The 24,255-nt window shown below is 36.2% G+C and overlaps 1 protein-coding gene across 1 annotated transcript; it reads right to left on the bottom strand.

The window, feature by feature from the left end:
- Window positions 1–7,392: 7,392 nt before the first annotated feature.
- LOC128535307 (uncharacterized) lies at window positions 7,393–22,397 on the bottom strand. Its single transcript, XM_053509180.1, has 7 exons — window positions 22,235–22,397; window positions 21,926–21,979; window positions 19,782–19,869; window positions 18,731–18,764; window positions 17,646–18,312; window positions 16,701–16,783; window positions 7,393–12,098 (listed from the first exon to the last, which is right to left on the bottom strand). The coding sequence occupies exons 5-7, from the start codon at window positions 18,199–18,201 to the stop codon at window positions 12,072–12,074; spliced, it is 666 nt and encodes a 221-aa protein (XP_053365155.1). The 5' UTR covers window positions 18,202–18,312; window positions 18,731–18,764; window positions 19,782–19,869; window positions 21,926–21,979; window positions 22,235–22,397; the 3' UTR covers window positions 7,393–12,071.
- Between the last annotated feature and the right edge of the window lie 1,858 nt (window positions 22,398–24,255).

Genomic DNA, 24,255 nt, shown 5'->3' with positions numbered 1-24,255 from the left:
ACTGAGAGGGGAAAAAAAAGCATCTACTGAGAGGAAAATAGCAAATGTGCTTTATGGAGCTTCATAATGGCAGGGCTTTAGAGAGCTCCATTTCGGATCTGAATGAGACTTACTGTAGTAAGGACTGGGAATATTGGTGATGGCTCAATTACAGACACATATACATGCATGCACACAGCTTTGTGTTTCCACACCCGCTGAGCTCAACGAACACTACAAACAACAGCGTGAGACACCCCCTCACCCCCTTGAGCACCGGAGTAGCCGTGACCTTAATGTGTTTACGTGCGTGCTTGAGTTTAGGACCCAGGTGCAGCACATTCTGTATAATGCAATGTGCGTCAAGAGACTTAGGAGCCATTTTACAACAAACAGCACACTTCGCCTCCATGACGCATTTAAAGTACAGGGAGCAATGTTGAAGAAATAACCCCGCACATTCTTTTTAGCTTCATTACTCACATAATCATATTTTTGAAGTGATTTATTTTAAGCTACTAAAAGAATGAAGTAAAGTGGATGATGGGTGTTTAGAGGTGTTTATACTGAGTAACAGGACAGTAACATGTTCTCCTGCTTTAATGAGTCTAAAAAGTGAAGTTTCAAGGCATAACAAGAAAATTTATAAAATCATAAGGAAAGCATTTTTGTGATGGCTATATAATCTTTTAGTCATAGTACAGTATGAGACGCAGACAAATCATACTGACCTCACAAACAGTACGTGCCCTTTTAAACCATGATGAAGTCATTCTGTAACTGTTTTCTGTATGAACTGGACAAAAACCTGATCCTGGATCAGCAGTTAAATATTCAAATATTCTGGATAAATAGGATTCTGTGTGACAGGCTTGGCATGAGGTCATGGACAGATTTTTCTGCAGTTCTCATCTCCATCATGGTCAGGAATCAGGACACTTCATGATAGCAGCTACACAGAGATGACTAATAGTTAAAGAACAAACATTCTGGATAAAAAAAGAGAGAAAGTAAAATGTGCTACTGAAAGTGTGTATCCTATACAGGAAAGAAAGCAGGAGAAATATAATGCAGTGTGAAACTCCTACTGAGGTGCCAAGCGGGGAAGCTCATGTTTACCTTGGCTTAGAGTAGGGAGAAGGAAATTGTAGCAGATTAGTATTGATCAGAGGGAAGTCAATCGAGGCACATCTTTTATTCCAGGATCTGTCAGTAAACTCAGTGAAATTCTGCATTATAGACTGATGGTGCACCTTGAGGTTTGCTCGGAGTAAATTAGTGTAATGGTAAAGAGATGCGATCATTTATATGCCATCTTAAACTGCTGTTATTAAATATAACAGAATATATCCCCCTGGACATTTCTATTTTTATTCAATTGCATTCCTACACAAAAAAATTCCACAAATTCTATATTTTCATCTATTTTCTTTTCATTTTTATTTCATATTAATAGGTTTTTTTTTTATTATTATTTTACATATAGTGACAACTAAAATTTGAGTTTGAATTTAAAATTTATAGAAATTATACTCTAGCACAGTTGAATTACTGATTGTGATTAGTTAGATTTCTAGAACAGCTCATTGTAAGGTTTATGATAATTCTCATGTTTTATTACTGCATACAATAACGTGCACAGAGAGAATAAATGCTTATATAATCCTCAGGCAATAATTTTTTATATTATTTTTCTGCTATTTCTATGCAATAGTTGGAATGAGTGTGCAGTGTCAGTGCTTTCATAAGAGCTGGAGATCATTTTAAAGCTGCAATTGAGTTTTTATCAAAAATTTCTTTGTAACATGTAAAGGTGCGCTTTTTTCTTTTACAGAGTTAACCTCTTGAGCCTGGAATGTCCTTATACTGTATAAGGACACAACTTATTCTCCCAACTGCACCTCTATGTGTTTTTACTTGGAACATTCTCATATGAGCGCCGTGTTGAGGAGGTATTGGTTCCAAAGTTAATATAAATATTAATAGTATTAATAGTTAATACTATGGAACTTAACCACACTGTTTAATGAAGTGTATAATTACAGGGTATACATCACAATCACAAGGTTAAAAAGTTAAAAACAAATGTTTATAGCTGCTGGAAGTGGAAGAATAGAATAACAAATTAAAGTGTCTTACTGACGTTACGTTTAAAACATTAAATGCAACTAAAAACAGTTATAAACATAATTTATTTTTTATTTTAATAAATATATATATATATATAGGTCTGAGGATCGTGCAGTATAGAGTGACATCCTTTTTTCAGCACAAACTGGAAAATATGATAAACTGAGTTTTAGTTCATCTTAACCCCCCATGGCATGGTGTTGCCCTCAGGCACTAAAAGCCTGATGAGAAGCCTGTGACCTATAAATTTAGTGGGTGTGGGTTTGACCTTTTGTATGTTCCTTTTTGGGACCATAGTCGGCTTGGACACACTGTTAGCAGGAAGTGGGGAAAAAAATCACTTTTTAACCTTTTTTAAATGAAAAAATTACTTGTATAAAAATATTTGTGAGGTGCAAAAACATGCAAAAAAAACATGTTTAATTGAGTAAAGATTTTTTTTTTCTTTTTTATATATTTAAATTGTAGTTTTTTATTCGTTGCCTCAGGGCAACATTATGCAGTTAGACCACTTTTGTTTGAACAATAACATGCATGGATGTAAATGTGCAGGGATGCTGTTCATACTGTACATTATATATATATATATATATATATATATATATATATATACAGTATACTGTACATTATGTACATATTGTGTATTTGCGCAGGTAGTTCCGTCACAGGCACGTCAAAGGGTGCCCTCTTCTGATTTTAATTGTAGGCTGTGTCATCAACAACTTTTATGTCATACTGTGAATGTGTCACAAGCATTACACGGTTCCAAATCTAACAGTAGGCAGCATCGTTTATGGCGAAAATGTGAATCCATGGTGGTCGTTGATTGTGTGTTTGTACAGGGACTTCCATCACAGGCAAGGAAAAATGCTGACCATGGTTGGAGTAACCGCCTTGTATACTATAAAGTGGTATTATTTTTGGTATAATGGTTCAGTTATTCTTTCTATTAATTAAAGTACATTTAAAAAGTACATTGAAGCACACCCTGTCACCGAGGGTGATTAATGGGAAATCCTCAATATTCACTGTCCTGTTGTGGTAAGAAGGTGCAATAAAAATATGGGTGGGGTGGATCTGCTGGACTTTCTCATTGCACTGGTCAGGCAAAAGAAGTGGTACCACTGGCTGATGTTTTACTTTATCAACATGATCGTCATGACTGCTTGGTCATAATGGTCATGTTCCTCCTGCCCTACAAGAAAGATTGCAGCAGCATTGGGATGAAAAAAGGAAGGAACAGATGGGGCTTTATACTTTTAAGTTGTATATCACAGAAAGCTTATGCAAAAGTGTAAGAATCTGGCGAGAGACGTTGTCCTACTTCCACAACTACTTGGGGTATAAATACAAGTGGAGAGAGGACCTGCCACACCCATTTCAGTTCTTGAAAGGGAAATACGAAGGAAATCCAAGGTACACTTTAAGCCAAGTGGCAAAAAAAAAAATGTGATGTCCACCTCTGTTTTACATCCACCGGCAACTGTTTCCTGGGGTTCCATACAGAATAATACAGACTGTGCTTCATAAAAAAAGAAGAAAAAAAAAAACTCTTCAACCAATACCGAAGAGGAACACATTCAGAAACACAAACACACACCTGAGCTAATCTTTAAGTCACTGACCGATAAACCATTTGTGGCTGATGTTTAAATTCTTGTATAAATAAAACTTCTAAAGTATTTATGTCTTGATTTGTTTCTCAACCCACTTTTATAAATAATTATTATTTATATAAAAATAATAGTTTCCTTCTAAAATAAAATTTTATGCCATAAAGGGTTAACCAACTATACAAACAAGACTGAGCAAAAAAAAAAAAAAAAAGAAGGTCACAGAGGCCATGAAAAAACATAGATACACATGTTAATAATAATAATAATAATAATAATAATAATAATAATAATATAATTACTTTGAGAGTTCTACTATGTTATCCAATATTCTGATATTAAAATAATAATAATAATAATAATAATAATAATAATAATAATGCGTTTATTTTGAGAGTTCAAAATTTTTGCAACATCATTGCAATATTTTGGTAGTGGTAAAATTTGCCTTATATAAAAGTAATGATAATTTTTGTTCTACCTGAAAACACAGATTGAAATCTGAAGTCTCCCCGTTAACACACAGCAGCAAGGCTTACATATAAGCACACACACACACATATATATTTATTTAATTATCATTGACCTATGCTGTGTTGCTGGCACGTTTCTGTTCTGCTTGAGTTTCAATGGTTTACTCATCAGCCCATGCTGCAGTTGGGAAATTGTCTATTTGAGACTGCATCATAGCACCTCATATGCACACTGATGCACACTATATAGGATAGATACTGTGTTTGAATCTAAATATAAAATCAAAAGCGAGAGACTGAAAAAAAACCCTGCAGCGGCTGCTTAATAAAGTGCGGTTTTGGAAAAACAGCATGAAGTTTGGATTAAGGAGAAACTGCAGAGATTTCACCTCTTGTACATTTAAGGACTGGTAAAAATTTTGCATTCACGTGCAGTAGTGTCATAGACATTGAAATGTCCGGGTCCATATATAGAACTTCTGTTTTTGGTGTCCTATTTTTATTTCCTTACTCATCTTCTGCTAAATGCTGAGATATCAAACTGATGATATCACTAACCCTCACAAGCTACACATGCTAGAGTCTAACATAACAACTTCGGTGCACCAGCATCCATACATAGACAGAAAGACGTTTCAGTCCCTCTGAAATCAGAGCATGCAGCCACATGAACACTGGCTTCGTGCGGAACACTGCATCCCGGAGGACGAGGCCATCCCAGAGAGAGCCTGTTGGAAAAATGTAATTAAAAGAGTAACAGAAGGGAAAGCTCCTATCGGGAAGCATGGGGAGCCATTTCCAGAGCAACAGGCCTTGGGGACAAATCAATCAACATTAATAAGCGTCTATTCCCAAACGCAGGTGAACACAGCCAGCACCATGCAGCAGTTTTCAAAACACCTTCGTGTTTTATTTTTCAACTGTTGTAAATATTCAGCTCTTACACTGTAATTTTTTTTCACTAAAGTGTTCCGGTGATGTATTTTCAGCTCCAGAATAAAAAAAAATAACAAGTGAATCAAAAATGGTTCTGAAAAATCTATTTTTAATTAGCTAACTATAGTGGTTAATAATTATATTATTAAGTTTCATTATAAATTAATTATTATTTTCACAAACTTCCAAAATCTAATATAAAAATAATAATTGAAATGAATTTCTGAAAGAATTCTTATGAAAACCATATATGTCATAATTATTGGCACCACTAAATTTAATACTTTATGCAACCATCTAAATCAATGTAACAGCACAGTCCTTTTCTATAATGCATACAGATCAAGGGGTGTGAGATATTGCTCAATATAAAAAAAAGCCCTATTCCTTGAGGATCCTAGTCATTTTCTTTTAGACTGACCGTGGTAACTCAGGCGGCCATGTCAAAAGCTTGGTTTTGTTATCGTCATTATAGGTCAGTATCCTGCTGAAAGATGCAACTCTTACCCAGTTGTTGCTTCTTTGCACAGGCAACCTATTTTTTTTCCATTTTTATTTTAAAACCTACTAATATCTAATAGAATCCATGATTAATGGCTTCACATTTACAGTTTGATCACAGTAATCCCTAAAGGTGTCAGTAATTTTAGCACACATGCTTATAATAGTGTTGCTTAATTTTTTTTTATTTGTGCATATGATCATAAGCTAATTGCTCAGAGTTTATTCTCATAGTTTACATCAAAATACATTCATTAAGGGGAGGTACATTTCTAAACCATTATTATTAATCATCTATTGTATGACATATGTCAAAGATGGTGGAACAAAACTGTGTATATAACTAAACCTGATTATGTGCTGTATGGGAAGTAACCAAGTTTAGTTAGACACAGCTTTGTTTCACTGTATTTCATCCATCTTTGACATATCTACGGTGGCCGTGAAGTGCAAAACAGATTAACAAATCCGAAAACAAAATAACAAAAACAAAACAACAAAACTCCCCCCCTCCAAAAAAAATAGTTTTGGGTTTTGTTATTTGGTTTTTAATTTGTTTTCCGTTTTGTTAATTTGTATTGCACTTCTCGGCCAGTCAGATATTAGTTATTTTGTTTTCAGTTTTGTTAATTTGGTTTTGAATTTGTTATTTTGTTTTGGGTTTTGTTATTTTATTTTCAGTTTTGTTCATTTCTTTTGCACTTTAGGGCCACCGTACAAATGCCAATTCTAAAATCATTTAGAAATGGACGACTCCTTAAATCAGCTCTAAAATTATTGGCACTCTTTATAAATGTATTTTGACCTATGCTATATAAATAGATGCTATATAATAGATGATTAATAATAATGCTATCAGATTAAACAATCCTAACAATCTAACAACCTAACAATCATGCTTCACACCTGATGAGGGAAAATACCCTAAATATTAAAAAGGAACAAAGACATCATTGTTGAATCCTGTTGTACTACTTGAATGTTTTACTTCTTAAGCTATACAAGTATCCAGGACAGGTGAATGTGATGTCTCATTTACATTTACACTTTACATTGACGGTATTTGGCAGACGCTCTTATCCAGAGCAACTTAGAGTACATATTCAATTTTTAACCCTTCATCAATAAATATATCCTTTTTCTAGGTTATTGACTAAAAGTACCACCAGTTAAACACTGTTGCGAAGTTTCTTTATTTATTTGTTTGTATGTTTACATGTACAGATATTGCATAAGCCCTCTATCCAAAGTCACACTAAATGGTCTGATCATCACAAATCATGAATGTGCGATGCCTAAGCTGTAGCCACAAAAATGGAAGCAGACAATTAAAAGAGAAACAACACAATCAAAATGGGACGTTTGTTAGGTGTACACGAACGCCATATATAGAGTTAAGGATTAAAGATTAAGGTTTTCGAACTTACAAGCTTCCAGTTACAATCATAGAACCACCAATAATTTTAAGGCGCCTGTGTGTAATTGACTTGCTCCCTTGCTCCCTTGCTCCCTTTGAGCGATAATTCTACCATAAACCTTAAATGAGTTAAATCCAATTTCTCAGAATGATCTCTAATTCGGAATTACTTATTCTGGACAGTTTAGACTGTATGAACCACATACTAAAATCTGATTCTTTATTTCTTCATTTTAGTGTTTAACTGCTTAGGGTTATGTCACACGATTACAAGAAAAACTAAACTGTGAAAATGAATTGCTTGAGCTACAATCACTTGAGTAAACACAATCACATACAGAAATGTGAGGCAAAATCTGTTTAATATGGTATGTAGTAATCAAAACTCATTTGAAATTCTGCTGGACACAAAGTGACAGTGGCAATATATTAATTACAAGATGATGTACAAAATTTAAATATTAAATGAGTCACTTAATCCATGCTTAAATAAAGCAAAAAAAAAAAAAAAAAAAAGCAACATTCAAGTGAACAGGAAAATTTCAGATTTAAGTTAGGAAAAAACATTACGTATGTTTCATAATAATGAAATGTTCAGAAAAGGCCTGCAACAACATACCATGAAACACTCAGTAACTTAGCAATAACTTTCCCATATGAAAATATTATTGGGTGACTTTTAATACTACAAAGAGGTACATATATTTTTCATCCTGACTCAGGAATCAGGTGGAGTTTTCCTTCTTCGTAACCAACAATTCATATTACTGTAGTATTATCAACATAAATCAAAACATGTATATTATTAGCATTTAGCTTCAGGCCTATTTCACGATAAGTGCAAATATAAAATCCATCCTGGACTTTTTATTATGTAACGATGTTTAATCATAAAGGGTTTGTATTTCAGTGTACAGTGTTTTTCTGATTTTATTGTAACATTTCTTAAACACGGCAAGCATTTATACAAAATAAAGTGCGTATAAACATACTTTAAAAGCAGTAAACATTGCTTGAACTGTCTTTGCACAAAATTTCACTTTCCAAAAATATGTGCATACAAAAATAGAAAAATCAGTAGCATGTGATTGATGAATCTGGTGTATAGAACTGTGTGTGTGCGTAAGCGGGTACACAATTTGGATCATGTGGTTGATTTCCTGTGAGTGTTCAATGCTTTTGGTTGTGAATTGAAATGTCAAATGTCAAACATCCTTTTAAAAAAATACCTAAATTTGGACATTCAATATGCTGCAAAGTGCTTTTAGCATGATGCACACAGTCTCCTTCAAACCACAACATCCAGACTAATAGGCATCTTTGTGATCAGTAGCAATTACTGAGCAGTTGTGGTGCAAGTGGCCATTTCTCGATCATGTGTCTGTTTTCCAGTTGTTATGATATAATGGCTAGAATTTATGTCAGTTACACTATTAAAATATAGGGAGGTGGCTATTTGAGCTAATAATATCATGTCCAGAAATAAAAATCGAAAAGGATTTAATATGTGCCACATACATTTCAAACTCATGTCAAGTAATTATAGAACTTACAAAATGTCTGCTACTGATTGTTAAACTGACTGAAAATTAAAAATAAAAATGCCATAAATGACAAATTATACACTAAATCTACAAGCGTAGTCAATCTTTGTATTGTTTATTACAAATAGGTTTTTTATGGTGCATCATACCTACATTTTCACCAAACCTTTTTTTTTTTTTGTATAAAATTTAATTAAATTAAATTAACTGTTTACTCTTGGCACAAGATTTTCATTTGACTGGGTCTCATACACTACAGTACCTTTAAAAAAACAGGGTTCAAAACAGCAATGATCATTGGTTTCCTTTTAACATGGACAACTTTTTTTTGTTATTGAAAGTAATTTAACAGTTGACATTTATAGAAGACCTTAAGCACAGTCACTGATTTGACTCTTCGCTGCATTATAATATAGGAGCCTTATAAAAAATACTGTATGTCCATGAATGAGGTGGGCTTGAAAATCAACAAATTACTTGTCACCAACTTGCTGAAGAGATGCATTTGTCTGTGGGAACTGTACACACAAATCATTCACGGACACCACTTTTACATTAAAGGAACTTGGCTGGGAGTCCCCTGTACAGTTCTGACCTACAGGTGGATTTTGGAGGCCAGGAGTTTCTTCAAAGGAGTTCTTTGGAGGCCAGGTTTTCAACTGTAAAGCAGTTGGTAACCAAGCACTAGTGAACTGCTGGCATCTAAGTGCATTAGAGTAGCAGGGGGTTATATAGAGAAATAAAGAGAGTTTTTACCCTTATAATCGTGTTCTGTTTTTCTGTACAATTAAAAGCCCTGGTTTTACTTGACACCCCCTTCGCACTGTAAAAGCTACAGATTTGTTTTACATTTGTGGTTCATTAAATTTATGGGCTGTTATAATGTTGCTGGTCTGTCACTTCTAATATTGGTATTGTGTTTATATTCAACAAAACCTTGAGAATTTATCTTGTATCCTACAGTATACACCTTTAGACATGTACCTAATGTAGATCCAGTACATTTAAACAACTTTCCTTTCCTTCTTATTCACAACCTTTCTTTTAGCCGAAGCAGTACACAAATCATTTTTTCAGTGTCAAATATTTATATAAAGGTGTTTAATGATCGCTGCCTCCCATGATATACTAATGATTAACTAAGAATTTTTGGAATCTTGGATTCCCTGTTGAATAAACAACAAACCTTCATGATGCAGAACGCTTCATTGCATTAATGCAGAAAACACATAAGGGTATTGATTGGGGTGCCATTTAACCTTTGCAGCAACTAAAAATTTTACTTTGAGGACACTGAGGCAGGAGCAAGGCCTTTAGGCATCTGGTTATGGTTAAGCTGAACATGCCTCAATAAACTATATGACCAAATCATTTCCTTTAATTTAAATTATCTCCTTACAAAACAATACTATTTGTATTAATAATAAAAGGCCAAAAAAAAACTACTACTGTTACTACTACTGTTTACATCTAATTTAAATTTTAACAATGATTAGAACAAAATTGGGCACGATGGCTCAGTGGTTAGCATCGTCACCTTGTATTTCCAGGGTTCGGGTTTAACTTCCTCTTGGACCCTGGAAATACAAGTGAGGTCTGTGTGCATGAAGTTTGCATGTCCTTCCTGTACTTGGTGGAAAAAACTGGATTTTTTGTCCTCCTGTACTTTATTTGTGTTTAAGATTGTTTTAAGCTGTATTTAGACTCAATAAGCTATTCTTGTTGAGTTCAGAGCATGGGCATGTCAGCCTACATTAGGAAAATAAGGGATTTTACTACTTTTTAAGTTCGTAAATTTAATCTGTATTTCCAGTAAGTGTTGTATCATATCAGTATAACCACAATATCGCTAGAAAAACAAATAAATTAAAGTATCTTTTTGATCTTTGTAAATTTTTTATGATGCAATTTCCTGTTGAACACCTGGCTTGGGGATATTCCAACTATTTCATAGAGATGAATGGGTTCAGGTTTTAGGGGTAGAAAAATATCATGTGACATACATAAATGCATGTTTTTTTTATAATCTAAAAGGGGTGTCTAATAGAAAATTATATTTCAAGCATAAAAAAAAACTTTTCCATGATATTAAATAGATTTTCACACTAATGCAAAAATAATGTTTTAAACACAATATTTAGGGTAAAGTGCACTTACAGTACTGTCCAAAAGTCTGGAGCCATTATTTCTAAATTAAATTAAATGATGTAGATTAATTTAAAGAAATAGGAACAAATGTTTTACATTTGACAGGCTGCAAAGTGCCTAAAGATTAAATTTTAAAAATGGTTGTTAACGTAACAACCTTAGCAGCAACCTCATTATCCCTCTCGTCTTTTCCAACAACTCAGCATTCAATATCAGCATCAGCAGTATCTTACTTATCACCAGCCTAATCATCTGTCATTATCTGCAACTGCTTTTCACTGGTTCATGGCTTAAGTTAGATGATTCTTATTGCTTGAATGATTCATAGGTCACTTAAAAAAATACAAAAAACATTCTTTCAAAGCTGATTAGGTACAGGGATGGAATTAAAAAAGACAGCCAAAAACTTGAAATGAGAGCCATAAACGTCCTTCAGGAAAGCTGGGGAACTACTGTATTGTTCAAGACTAATTTATAATTTAAAAGTCTGGCTCTTTGAAAGCATATTATAAAGAAATAAGGGTTGGCTCAAGACTTTTGTACAGTAATGCATATTAGGCTATGCCATTCAAAAATGCTGGTTTTATTAAAGTTTTAGGTTAGTTTTTAGGTTAGATGTGTTACTAGTACATAAACTCCTACCTAACTAATTTGTTAAGGCAAATTCTATTTTTTCCAATAGAAATTGGGAGAAATGGCTCTGGTTTAGTGGTCAAGACTGGCAAGCTTCCCTGCTATCTTGGCTGTACATGTATAACCAGTCTTTATTGCTATGAGCAAGATCAACAAATGTAAAGAGCACGGAAATATTCGTATAGCTTATTATACGTGGCATTTAACCTTTGTAAAAAGGTCTATCTTTTTTTTTTTATAATAGTGAAACACAAATGGCACCACAATCTAATCATGTCTCATAAAGACAAATCAACAAAATTTAAGTTTGTGATTCAACATTAAATCAAATGTTTCGTCATGAAATAAACAGCCCACTTAATTTAAAACAAAATGTTCCATGTAATGCCGTTTATAATGGGTGTTAACCTGCTCAAGCCAATATCACACCCTGATGTCTCCAAGTATATGTTTAAGACCAGTGAGTAAGCCAATCCACATGGAACTGTGCATTCTACCTCTTTCTGAATGACAATCATCTGTAATAGCCACTATATATATATATATATATATATATATATATATATATATATATACACACACACTAACTATTCCTAAAACTGGAACAGCCTAAAACAGGCAAACTGCAGCGCAGCCTTTTGCTTTGTTTGGTTTCTGTTTTCCATCTCGAACAGATGTGACCATGAAAGGAGGCCATCTACACTATTTTCCCGTTCTCTCTAGCCTGGGTGGGAGAAAGAAAAAGAAGCAAATGTTAAGTCACATTCAGAATGTTAAATCACAAGGCTTACTACAGCTTTACACATACAATCTCATATGCTCCACAAAAAACCCATGACTGGGCATAACATGCATTTATCAGCTACCAAAGGGTAAAAAATTGCAGTTGATAGTTGAGTTGTCCATTTACTCCAGTATAAATCATGAGTGGGTAAGTTTTATGCAATATGAACAAAACAAAAACCACTCACTTTTCCAGCTACTGGATCTATTTGTGTCAACCCTAACACTGAATGACAATTGTAATGTTCAACTTCAAGTTCAAGTAGGCTTTATCGTCACTTCAACCATATACAGTTAGTACATAGTACAACAAAACAACGTTCCTCCAGGACCAAGGTGCTACATGCAACATAAATTTACAACATAAATTAACAGAAAATCTAAACTAGCTAACTAAAAAGCTTAGTTAGCTGGCTAGCGGGGACAAGACAGATTAACCTGACAACATAAATTAACAACATAAATTGACAATAAATAACTAGCTAAGGAAGACTATCTACAGGTTTTTTTTTTTTAAGGCAACAAAGTGCACGTGCAAATGTGCAAACAAGAGCAACAAAGTGGCCTAATTTACAGTAGTTCTAATAGCGTTGCAATAATGGGCCACCGTTGGGACAATTTCAGGACAACATTGTTTTTTTTCCCCCTGATTTTCTCCCTAAATTTATTCGTATTCAATTTCCCTTTTTTCAAACTGTTCGCTCAAGCAAGGACTACACTCTGCACTCCTTCCTCTTGTGTGAGCTCTCAATTTAAATTCTTATCCCACCCACTGAAAGAGTTTGACCAATCAGCTCTCTCTAGACCCCCGGCTGCGTGAGGCTACAGCATCACCCAGGAATCAAACTAGCGATCTCCGAATGATAGGGTGAGCACTTTACCACTGCACCACTCAGGGGCCAACAACATTGTTATTAAACGGTTGAATGACTTTGACAAAATAACACTGAGATAACATTGAATGAATGACCCAAACACGATATTTATATTTTCTAAAAAAATATGGAAATTAACTTCTTTTTAAAGCATTTATCCCAGTTAACATCCATTCAACGCTAACGGATTAGGTTTAGAATACTGCTCATGATTGGGATGGACGCAACAGCTTCCCACACACAGCAAGTGTATCTCGTGTTACACATCTCTTTTAATGTTCTCTCTTTCTAAAATTCTCCTCCAGACATATTACCACAGGGTGCATCTTAGCTTCCTTACCCCACTGTAATATGTAAAAATACTGTAATATATTTGCACAGCGACCAAACTGCATCAAGTCCGGTTTCACAGAACAGACCTCACATGGTAAGCGGATTTTTGTACTCTTCTTATCTGTTTTCCAATTGAATATCTGGGTAAATTGCTGTTGTCCAGAATTTTTTTTGTGGTGCTCACTGTTATGCACATGCACTTATGAGCATCAGATGCATGTCCCCTAGTGGTCCGAAGGAAATTTTAAATTTAAAGTCATTTTTAAAATATTGCATCACAATCCCCATCATCATGCAGCAAATCACCAGATGATTTATAAAACACAGATTATACTAATTATTATATAGGATTCTTTTTACTTGTGATGTATAGATGGAGTTCTAGGGTGTGAGGTCTGTCTAGAATTGTGCATCTTTATATAGGTTCTCCAATTTCCCCACAAAACAAATTAGCAGGTGGACTGGCTTTCGCAATCACCCTTTACTAAAATAAGTGTGCAAACGTGTATGTAGCTATCCACATACAACCTTAACCCACAGGTGTGTGCACATTTGACTATCTCTTCCACATGTGCTTGTCGAACGTCCTATTACAGCTCTAGTCCACTATTTGCTGTTATAATATTCACATGACTGTGGACTGAAGAAATGGGGAATTAGGTTGATTTAGTCACAAGAACATTAGAGAGCTAAGGTGTGTCTCTCTCTCTCACTCTGTTTATGTACTGTATAAGGCTGTGCTGTCCTTTTATGAATAATAAATGTTGTCCCGACCAGGGTGTATTCTTTTTCAGGACTTCTCATTAAAGGCTCCAGATCCATTAAACTCTGACAAAGGTTAAGCAGTTACTGAACATTTGAGCCTTAATTAACTCTTGTTACTCGCCTTGTCACTTAAATCAGATGCAAATTAAAAATTAATCTTACTCTACTGTGATGCTGTTTACATATTAGCAATGAAGATTTATTTATTTATTTAAATTTTCATTTGGCAAGCCAATACGTCATATGTACTACAAGGTGGTCGATCTTGCTAAGCCACATACTGTAAATCCTTTTTTAATTGGCACCCTGTAGCTAACATGCTAAAACCTTTTTTTCATTTTTTTTTTTATCATTCTCTGGCATTTGGAACCTTATAGACATCCAAATTTTCATACTGATTCCTTTTTATGCTGTTTTTAAACACCAATAAAGATAAACAGATGCCTACAGTGTTGAACATGGAAAAAAAAAGTACAATAACATTTACAAGCCAGTAACGCGCTAGCCTGAGGGACCTCTGGGTCTTTAGAGCAGATTATTGATATCCATGTGCATAGAATCAGGTCGATAAGCTGTCTGTACAGTGACACACTTTTCACAGTTGTGCTTCTGCATACCACCATGATTGATTTGAAATAAAGGCATCAGGATGTGATTAAAGTGTAGACTTTAATTCAAGGAGTTTAACAAAAATATTGCATCAACTATTTGGGAATTTCTTGCCTTTTTTAATCAAAGCTCCTCCATTTAGTGGTTTCTATTCAAGTGAAGGAGGCCATCATAAGTCTGAAAATGGAAGGAGAAAAAAGATATCAGGAAGAAAGTTGGCCAAATCAACATGTGGGTCAATTCCCAAGAAGAAGGAATGCACTGGCAACAACAACAAAAAAGTCTGGAGAAACACACAAGCCAAGTACAGTAAAAATCTTCTTTCCTTCTTAAAGGGAAAAAAAACATTTAAAACATCTAGCCATGTTAAGAACATTCTGGAGCGGGTAGGCACATTGTCAAAGTCTACATCCAGGAGACGCCTTGCTGAATGTAAATACAGAGGGTTTACTCCAAGATGCAAACCAGTGGTAACACCAGATTGGATGTTCCTAGAAAGCATTTTAAAAAGCCTGCCCAGTTACCAAGATTAACTTGTACCAGAATGATTGAAAAAGAAGAGTATGGAGAAGGAAAGGAAGGGTTTATGATCCAAAGCGTACCACATTACAGTATCTTTCAAGCATGGCGGAGGCAGGCTTATGGCACGGCCATGTACGGCTGCTAACAGAACGGGGTCACTGGTGTTAATTTATGATATGCCTGCTGATAAAAGTAGTAGAATAAATTTTGTTGTGTACGGATCTAGATCTCATATTTAAAAAAAAAGAAAAAAAAGAAAAAAAAAAGAATCTTCTTCTGTACGGCAGCACTACAGTATAGTCGTTAGCCTTGCACCTCCAGGGTCCGGGTTCGATCGTGGCCAGACTCGATGAAGTTTGCATGTTCTCCCCGTGTTTGATGGGTTTCCGCCAGGTACTCCGGTTTCCTCCCACAGTCCAAAGATCTACAGATTAGGCTAATTGGCATTCCTAAACTGTCTCCAGTGTGTATGTGTGTGCCCTTGGATGGATTGGCACCCTGTCCAGGGTGTATCACACCTCGTGGCCTAGGTCTCCTGGGATACTATAGGCTCCAGGCCCCCCGCGACATTGAATAAAAGATAAAGTGGTATAGACAATGAGTAAATAAGTGAGTTCTCCTGTCCTTAATGTTAAAAAGTATGCTATTTTGTCCAGTTACATTTGAAATGTGAAAATGGGGGGGTAAAATAACTCTAATTCCTAAACCATTAATGCAATATTTTTGTTCTATCCCTGAAATTAAAGCTGTAAGTAAACACATCAGTCAGATCTTGATGGCTTTACTAATGGCAATTCCCTCATGGTGGCATGAACAGAGGCAAAAAATAAATAAATAAATAATAATAATAATAATTTACACACTCAAAACTACTGTATGAATTGAAAGCAATGGCACCTAGATATAAGAAGACCTGTTATTCATCTTTAATTTATGGCTCAAAACCAAACCCCTACCAAAACAGGGGTAGTAATAAAGGAAAACAGTGCAGAACATACAGGAATGACTGACTTTAGAACAACATACTATAAGTGATTTCTCCCGGCACCATTTGTCCACACCACCAAAAACCTGATTTCAAATCATCGAGCTGAGCTGAAAAAAAGCGCACCACTGATCACCAATTGTGCCACCCTTAAACCTCATAAATCACTTGAACTCTCTAATGTAGCTACAGAGAGCTGCGCAGCCACACACGGCAGAGATACTTCAAATTTGCAAGTCAAATGGACAATTCCCATCAGCATGCTCCCAGAGCATTACTAATCCCAGCCATTTCATGACGCACAAGAAGAAAATAACTCATTTGTATTTGAAATGTGCTCCACCCTCCCCAAAAAAGAAGGCCTGAGACATCTTCTAGGTCATATTTTTGCCTTAGAGAGTGTACCTACATGACTGGTTGTGGCTTTGGCCCTTAAATGAACCATTGCTCATACCTTTTCAGTGCTGGTGCTGTGGACAGGCGAAGAATCTGCAGATTCCAAACTCAATACCGAGAGACTGGAGTCAATCAGCTCATCTGTAAGAGAAAGAGACTGTATAGATTATCTTGCAGCTAATCAAAACATTAGTAGTCTGAGCAGATTCACAAAGTACAGAAAGAGGCTGAGTTTTATCCTAAAGACTAATTTTCAAGCACAAAATTTCTTCATGAATGGAGACATTTAATCAATTAGGTAGCGTTCCATATGTGGGTAAATTAACTAGGTATTAAGGAGGTAACAAACTGATACTGATTCTCCTTTCAGACAAATATTGCTTTTAAACACTTTTGCATTACATTCTGTGTTCACTCCATATTCGCTTGGGTTTCTAGTTTTCTCCAACATTCCAAAAAATATGTTTGTAAGTGGACGATGTGACTTTCTGACAAATTTGAGAATACAACAGCCCTGTGCTACCGATTTTTTGACTTCTGTGTTGTTGACTTGTTGCATAATTTTTATAGCAATGGTGTATTTAACGAGACCAGTTCGCTAGCCCACACCCAACTGTTCTTCCTCATCCAGGTTTTGGGACGGCCAATGGTGAAGTAATTTTAGACGAGCATACAGTGGGGTGAAGGGCCTTGCTGAACAGTGGCAACCCCTGACCCTCCGATCAGCACTCCAGAGCCTTCACTGCCAGCACTGTACTGTACAACAAATAGCGTAGTTTAGGAATTATTTACCTCAAGCTATGAGATATATGACAAATGTATTGTGCTGTACTTGCAATCATGATATAGATATTATTTTGAAAATAAGAAATGTATCTTCATTTTGAGACAATCCCACTTTTCCCATTATTTATTCCAATTACTGATCTGACATCTTTTAGCTAGACATTTTTAGCCTCAGTAAAAGAAGAAACTTCTCAGCGACAGAAGAACACTTTCCTACCTGTATTTCTGGAGGTGATGTTTTTCTGAGGCTCCACCATGTGAAACATGTTCTGTTCAGTAGAAGCTGTAGCATCGGTGCTGTTTTGAGAGCCAACCCTGTCACAAGCCGATTCTTCAGATTTGCTCTCTTTCTTTGTTTCTTCTTTTACGAAGCTGTCAGGCATCGGTTTCAGTTCTTTAACACTTGTCTCCTGCGAATCAAATTGCCCTGGTGTTTTGGGTTGGGAATCCGTGAGAATGTCTGTGGCCTTTTGTTCCTGGTTGTTTTTCATTCCTTCCTGATTATGATCCAATTCCTGTTGGGTATCCTGCGCTCCAGGAACCGTTTTAGCTTGTGGCATGTTTTTTAAAGAACTGTTTTTGATCTCTGTCTTTTCTGTGTTCGAGATCTTCTCAAAAGCTCCCTGAATGAGGTCTTCTGAAAAACGGACCTTTTTCTCAGCTACTTTGGAGATAGAAATGGTCTTGTTAAAGGATTCTGTAGAAAGAAGTTGACTCTCTAGTTTTATAGGTGTAGAAACATGGCTGGTTGTTGTAGCTGTCTCCAGAGCCATGCTTGATTCTGCTTCCTGGGTCTCGGGCTCCGGACTGTTACTGCTGACCTCAGGATCACACAGAGTATCCAGCTCCTCCAAAAACTCCTCCAAACTGGTGTCTGGACCCAGCTGCAGATTGGGTTCATAACAGATGGGAAAATTTTTATTTTTAACAAATGGCACATTTAGAAATTTCTTATAGCAGTGTTTGGCTTCAATTAAGCAAACAGAATATATGGACCATCTGAAGTAGCTTAAAAAGAATAAATTATGTTGTATGGTATAAATGGTTCAGCGTTTTTCAGTAAGTATTTTGATTTATAAAAGAATTTAATCAATGATGCACAGAACTTATGTGGTATCAGCCTTGAACGTGAAGACAGTCTGAAGCAGGTGTAACCATAATTGAAAAAACTGAGCTGGATCAAAAAATTATTAATTAGGCTCCTCGGGGAAAGGAAGTCAGGTATTTATTTTTTGCACTTTCTACAAAAAAAATGTTGTATGGTATTATTTTTTGTACTTTCTACAAAAAATACAGCCGTACCTGTAATTGCTCTGCTTCGTCTTTAGCATCCCATCTAAAAGAAATATGTACATGTAGTCATATACCTGGAAGTAGTTGCAACAAATTAAATAGTCAAGCACAAAAAAAAAAAAGAATATTGAACTGACAGGGTATAAAGAAGGGGGAAGAAGTTCTCAGACACTCAAGCTAAACAGTTTAACAGTGTTCAAAATCTATTATGCACATAATTGAACCAGTAGTGATATAAAATACATTTTAGCAGGAATTAATGGACTTGGTACAAGTCCATTAAGTGTTCAAGGTTGGATATCTCATCTTCCTTAAATTATTAAAGAAAAGAATCTACAATATATTCTACAAAATCTCCTAAGACTGCATAAAATATGTATAAGCGTACTCCCTAATAGGAAACTGCACTCACAGACTTCATCAAGGCACATAGAAGCAATTTCATCTACAGATTATGCTTTCAAGTTTAAATGGATTTAAACAAATAGAATTTAATGAATGACTGATGTTTTATATGAGCGGCGCTCAAGACGAACTAGGATTTGTGATGAAGGATTAAACACAGTACTTTTAGATGAGACTTTTAGCCGCAGTAAAACATTTGCATGGTGCATTTAAAAGTAGGGCGGATGCCTGTAATCGATGATCCTGGCCCCCATAAAAATTTAGAAAAAAACACCACTTGCATGTTGCAAGAACTCAGCTGGGAGTTATCACCACATCCCTTGTACAGTCCTGACCTCACATCAAGCGATTTCCAAATGTTTGGGCCATTAAAGGAGTTCCTGGGAGGCCAGTCTGATCATTGTCCTGGTGACCTGAAAAAACATTCTACCATGATCATATCCAAGCTCTATAAGGGCCGTAGAGGTATAGGGATTATATAGAAAAAAAAGCTACTTCCCACAACTACTACTACTATACTCCCATAACTATTTTCTTTCTTCTGTGTAATCAACTAGCGGGTTTGACTTGAAGGTTAAATTCCACATTTAATTGTAAAGTTTTAAACTATGTGCCTTAATGTAATTTGTGTGATCAGAGCAACAGGTTGTCTTACCTCCTGGCTCGGCCAGTCAAACGGTCCTTTCCTCTCACTTTACTGCCAACCACAGGAACATTCTTTCCTCTCTTATCACGCTGTCCTACTGAAGCACATTTACAATACACAAACCAACACACAATTATATTAGAAGAAATCCTGTTTCGGTGCTTTCATTCTTTATATGTTTTTTATTAGTTTATCATACACTTTCATTGGAACACTGGAACAACCGCTCAATTATTCATTTAGTCATTTAATTTCACGTTTATCTGACCAGGAAATTCTTTGCCAGAGTAGCAGCCATACAAATTAATAATACATTAAAATACAATGTAAACATGATAAACAAAGGATGTTCAAGTCAATCCAGGATTTTTCATTTTGCTGAATAACAACAATTATAAGAGTGAAAAAAACTACCTTTATGTCTTTGTATAACCCCCCACTACACTAATGCACATATCCCAGTGTTTCAGTAGTGCTTGGACACCATCAGGGCAGGAAGTATTTTAGTCCTTTGGAGCCATGAATGAACTCTTTGCTTCACATTCGAAATGCTGGCCTCCCAGGAACTCCTTTAATGGACCAAACATGTGGAAATGGCTTGGAGTGAGGTTCCTGTAATGTGACCACCAAAAACAGAACACCTTCTATAATCAAAGGGTAAAAGACATTAAAGGAGTCCCTGGAAGGCCAGCCTTTTAGGTGAGAAGCTGATCATGGTTCCAGCGTACTGGGAAAACATTAATGTAGCAGAAGTTATATATACTGAACAAAAACGCAACACTTTTGTTTTTGCTCCCATTTTTTATGAGATGAACTCAAAGATCTGAAACATTTTCTACATACACAAAATAACCATATCTTTCAAATATTGTTCACAAATCTGTCAAAATCTGTGATAGTGAGCACTTCTCCTTTGCCGAGATAATCCATCCCACCTCACAGGTGTGCCATATCAAGATGCTGATAAGACAGCATGATTATTGCTGATGATTGCATAATGATTAGACTGGCCACCTGTAAAAGGCCACTTTGAAAGGTTCAGTTGAATCACACAGCACAATGCCACAGATGTCGCAAGTTTTGAGGGAGCGTGCAATTGGCATGCTGACAGCGGGAATGTCCACCAGAGCTGTTGCTCGTAAATTGAATGTTCATTTCTCTACCATAAGCCGTCTCCAAAGATGTTTCAAAGAATTTGTCAGTACATCCAAACAACCTCACAACTGCAAACGACGGGTAACCACACCAGCCTAGGACCTCCACATTCAGCATGTTCACCTCCATTATCGTCTGAGACCAGCCACTCAGACAGCTGCTGAAACAATCAGAGTGCATAACCAAAGAATTTCTGCACAAACTGTCAGAAACAGTCTCAGGGAAGCTCATCTCCATGCTCGTCGTCCTCATTGGGGTCTCGACTTGACTCCAGTTTTTCATCGTAACGGATTTTGACAGATTTGTGAACAATATTTGAGAGATATGGTTATTTTGTTTATGTAGAAAATGTTTTAGATCTTTGAGTTCCTCTCATTAAAAATGGGAGCAAAAACAAAAGTGTTGCGTTTATATTTTTGTTCAGTATAGAAAAAATAAAGGTTTTTGCTCTCATAACTGTTCTGCTATTCTGCACAATCAAAAGTTCTGGTTTGACTTGAACACCCCTCATAATAATATCCATAAGATGGAGCCTTAAAAACCCAAGTTAAAATCTTAAAATCGCCGCCAGTGGTTATCAAAACTGGTATTACTCACTTATCTTCTATACCGCTTTATCCTATATTCAGGGTCACGGGGACCTGCATCCTATCCCAGGAGGCTTAGGGCACAAGGCAGGGTACACACACAATACCAATCCATCACAGGACACACACATACATACACACACACACTCAATGGGCAATTTAGGAACGGCAATTAGCCTAACCTGCATATCTTTAGACTGTGGGGGGAAAACCGGAGTACCCGGAGGAAACCCACTAAGCATGGGGAGAACATGCAAACTCCCTGCACACAGAAACGGGAATCGAGCCTGCCCGGAAATCGAACCCAGACCCTGAAGGTGCAAGGCGACAGCCACCTACACCACCATGCCGCCCTAAAATTGGTATCATAAATTGAAAATAAAATAAATTTAATCCTGTGATTTGTTATACCTCGGGATTCTGTAGCAGGAGGTCTGGAATGTCCTCTTCTAGCACTTCTTCCTCCTGTTCATCAAATGAATGAAATTTAAATACTAAACCAACACCTAAATCCCATCTACTGTAAAGCATCAATAAAATTTGCCCTAAAATGTAAATGGTTGCTTTCTACAGTTTGTGGAAATGAATAAAAAAAAATACACCAAAAAAAAAAAAAAGGATTGAGAAAATATCTATTCTTGTCTACATTCTTGTCTTTTACACTTGGATCATGTTTATAATGCTGGATGGAAACGGATCCTTCAAAATTGATTTTCTCACCTCTGCCCTGTGTACCTCTCTCTGCTGTGCCTTTTTCAGAAAACCTATAAAGAGTATTTGTGGAAAGAGAAACAAACCAGATACAGTAGGTACAGTTGACCAAGTCAATCAATAACAATGTGAGTGGTGCCACAGTGATGAAAGCACAGATGCAAAAAGAACCTCAAAGTATTAGTTAGGTTTAAGTCCAGCCTCTAGCAACTGTTTCTGTTTGTTAATATCACTATCCTAAAAAGGCTTCTACATAAAACCTACAATAAGTAACCTCATGTCATTGTTTACTGTAAAGTATACTCGTTCCAATCGTCATCTTTTATTTATGCTGAGTTCACTATTTTTTTTCTTCTTCTTCTGGGCTGGAAACAAACATTCACATTTCCGGCGCCTCTTCAGTTTATGGCGTTTGTTAACTAGACCAAATAAGGGAAGGCATTTTAAGCCTGTCTAAAAATAGGGTTCAGTTCCCATGCTATGTTTTTCTCGCAAGGGAATCGTCTCAGTATCTCAAACGCTGCTCTGTTGAGAACTTCCAGACATAAGGGTGTGTGAAGAAATACTGGGTACAATACAATACAAAGCATAGACACATCCTTACGTAGAAAAAGAAAATGACTGGTAGGGGAACACAGAGAAAGTTTAGATGCCTGTAAAGATTCTCAGTCAGGAAGTTAAGATGCAGTATCCTCAGTATACTCATTCAGGCCCATAAATTTTGGAACAATGCAATTTTGGGGGGCATTTGTCCTCTGTATACCACCACACTGGATTTGTAATGAAACACTCAAGATGTCAAGAGTTTCAAAAGTGCAGCATTAACCATTCAGGAATTACAGCGATTTTCATAAACACACCTGTTTTAGGGGGCTGATAAATAATGGGACAAAGGGCAGACAAGCAGTTTTATTGTGAAGTGTGTCTGTTTCCTCATTACTCGATGTTTAATTAAGCAGATAAAAGCCCTGGAGGTGGTTCTGAGAGTTACATTTTTATTTGGCTGCTGTTAAGTCAAACTCTCTCTCTCAAAAAAAAGGCTAAAGAGCTGTCTTAGCAAGTCAAGGAGGCCATCCTTAGGTCGAAAAAAACCCTAAACATCAGAGAAAGAGAGAGAGAGAAAGAGAGAGAGAGCAAAAATATTGGGAGTGGACAATACAACTGTTTAGAACGTGCTTTAAAATAAGGAATTCACTAGCAAGCTCAGCAAATGGTGATGCTTCATCCCAGTGGGCAGTGTCTCAATCAGTTAAGGCTGTGGGTTACCAAGTTACTCATCAGAAGGTCGGGAACCACTGTTGAGTCAACTTAAAGCAAGGCCCTTAGCCCTATCTGCTCCAGGGACACTGTATCCTGGGTGATCCTGTGCTTTAACCCCTGCTTCCTATAATAATTGAACATTATTATTAAGGGCAAAAGACCTGGACCACAGATCACAACCAAAGTGATTGACTGCAGAATTCTGTCTGTGGTAAAGAATAATCTTTTCCCAACATCTAGCCAAGTTAAGAACACTCTTGAAGATGTACAGTAGGCACGCCACTGTCAGAGGCTTTAGTTGAGTAAACACATATGCTTCACAACAAGGTACGAACCTCTGGTAATATTAAAATAAAGAAAGGCCAGTATAGACTTTGACTTAATTTTTAAGTCCAGAAAAATCTGACAAAGTTAACTTCTACCAGAGGGATAGAAAAAGTATGGAGAAGCTCAGATCAAGAACAGCTTATGATCCAAAGCACACCACTTCATCTGTCAAACATGGTGGAGGCAGTGTTATAGTGTTATGGTGTCAGTGTGTGTGGCTGCCAATGAAACCAGACCATTGGTGTTTATTGATGACCCGACTGCTGATAAAAGTAGCAACATAAATTCTAAAGTGTATAGGGCTACACTCTCTGATTCAATTCAGCCAAGAGCTGTAAAAAGCGCACATGTTGCAGATGGATAATAAGACACACAGTGAAATCTATAAGTAAAACATACTTTAAACTTGAGTGTTTAATCTAAATTTCAGTTCAGTGGTGGTG

This window comes from Clarias gariepinus, chromosome 13, assembly GCF_024256425.1.
Source record: "Clarias gariepinus isolate MV-2021 ecotype Netherlands chromosome 13, CGAR_prim_01v2, whole genome shotgun sequence".
NCBI classification, from domain to species: domain Eukaryota; kingdom Metazoa; phylum Chordata; class Actinopteri; order Siluriformes; family Clariidae; genus Clarias; species Clarias gariepinus.
Note: the sequence above shows the minus strand (reverse complement) of the source record. Positions and strands in the feature narration are given on the sequence as shown.

What these genes read in the sequence shown, in the direction of transcription:
- LOC128535307 (XM_053509180.1), bottom strand. Translation starts at nt 18,201, where the DNA reads ATGGCTCTGGAGACAGCTACAACAACCAGCCATGTTTCTACACCTATA. An exon ending in CATCACCTCCAGAAATACAG is followed by an intron (nt 16,784 to 17,645) that starts GTAGGAAAGTGT and finishes TTTCTCTTACAG; the next exon opens with ATGAGCTGATTGACTCCAGT. An exon ending in ACAGCACCAGCACTGAAAAG is followed by an intron (nt 12,099 to 16,700) that starts GTATGAGCAATG and finishes TCTCCCACCCAG; the next exon opens with GCTAGAGAGAACGGGAAAAT.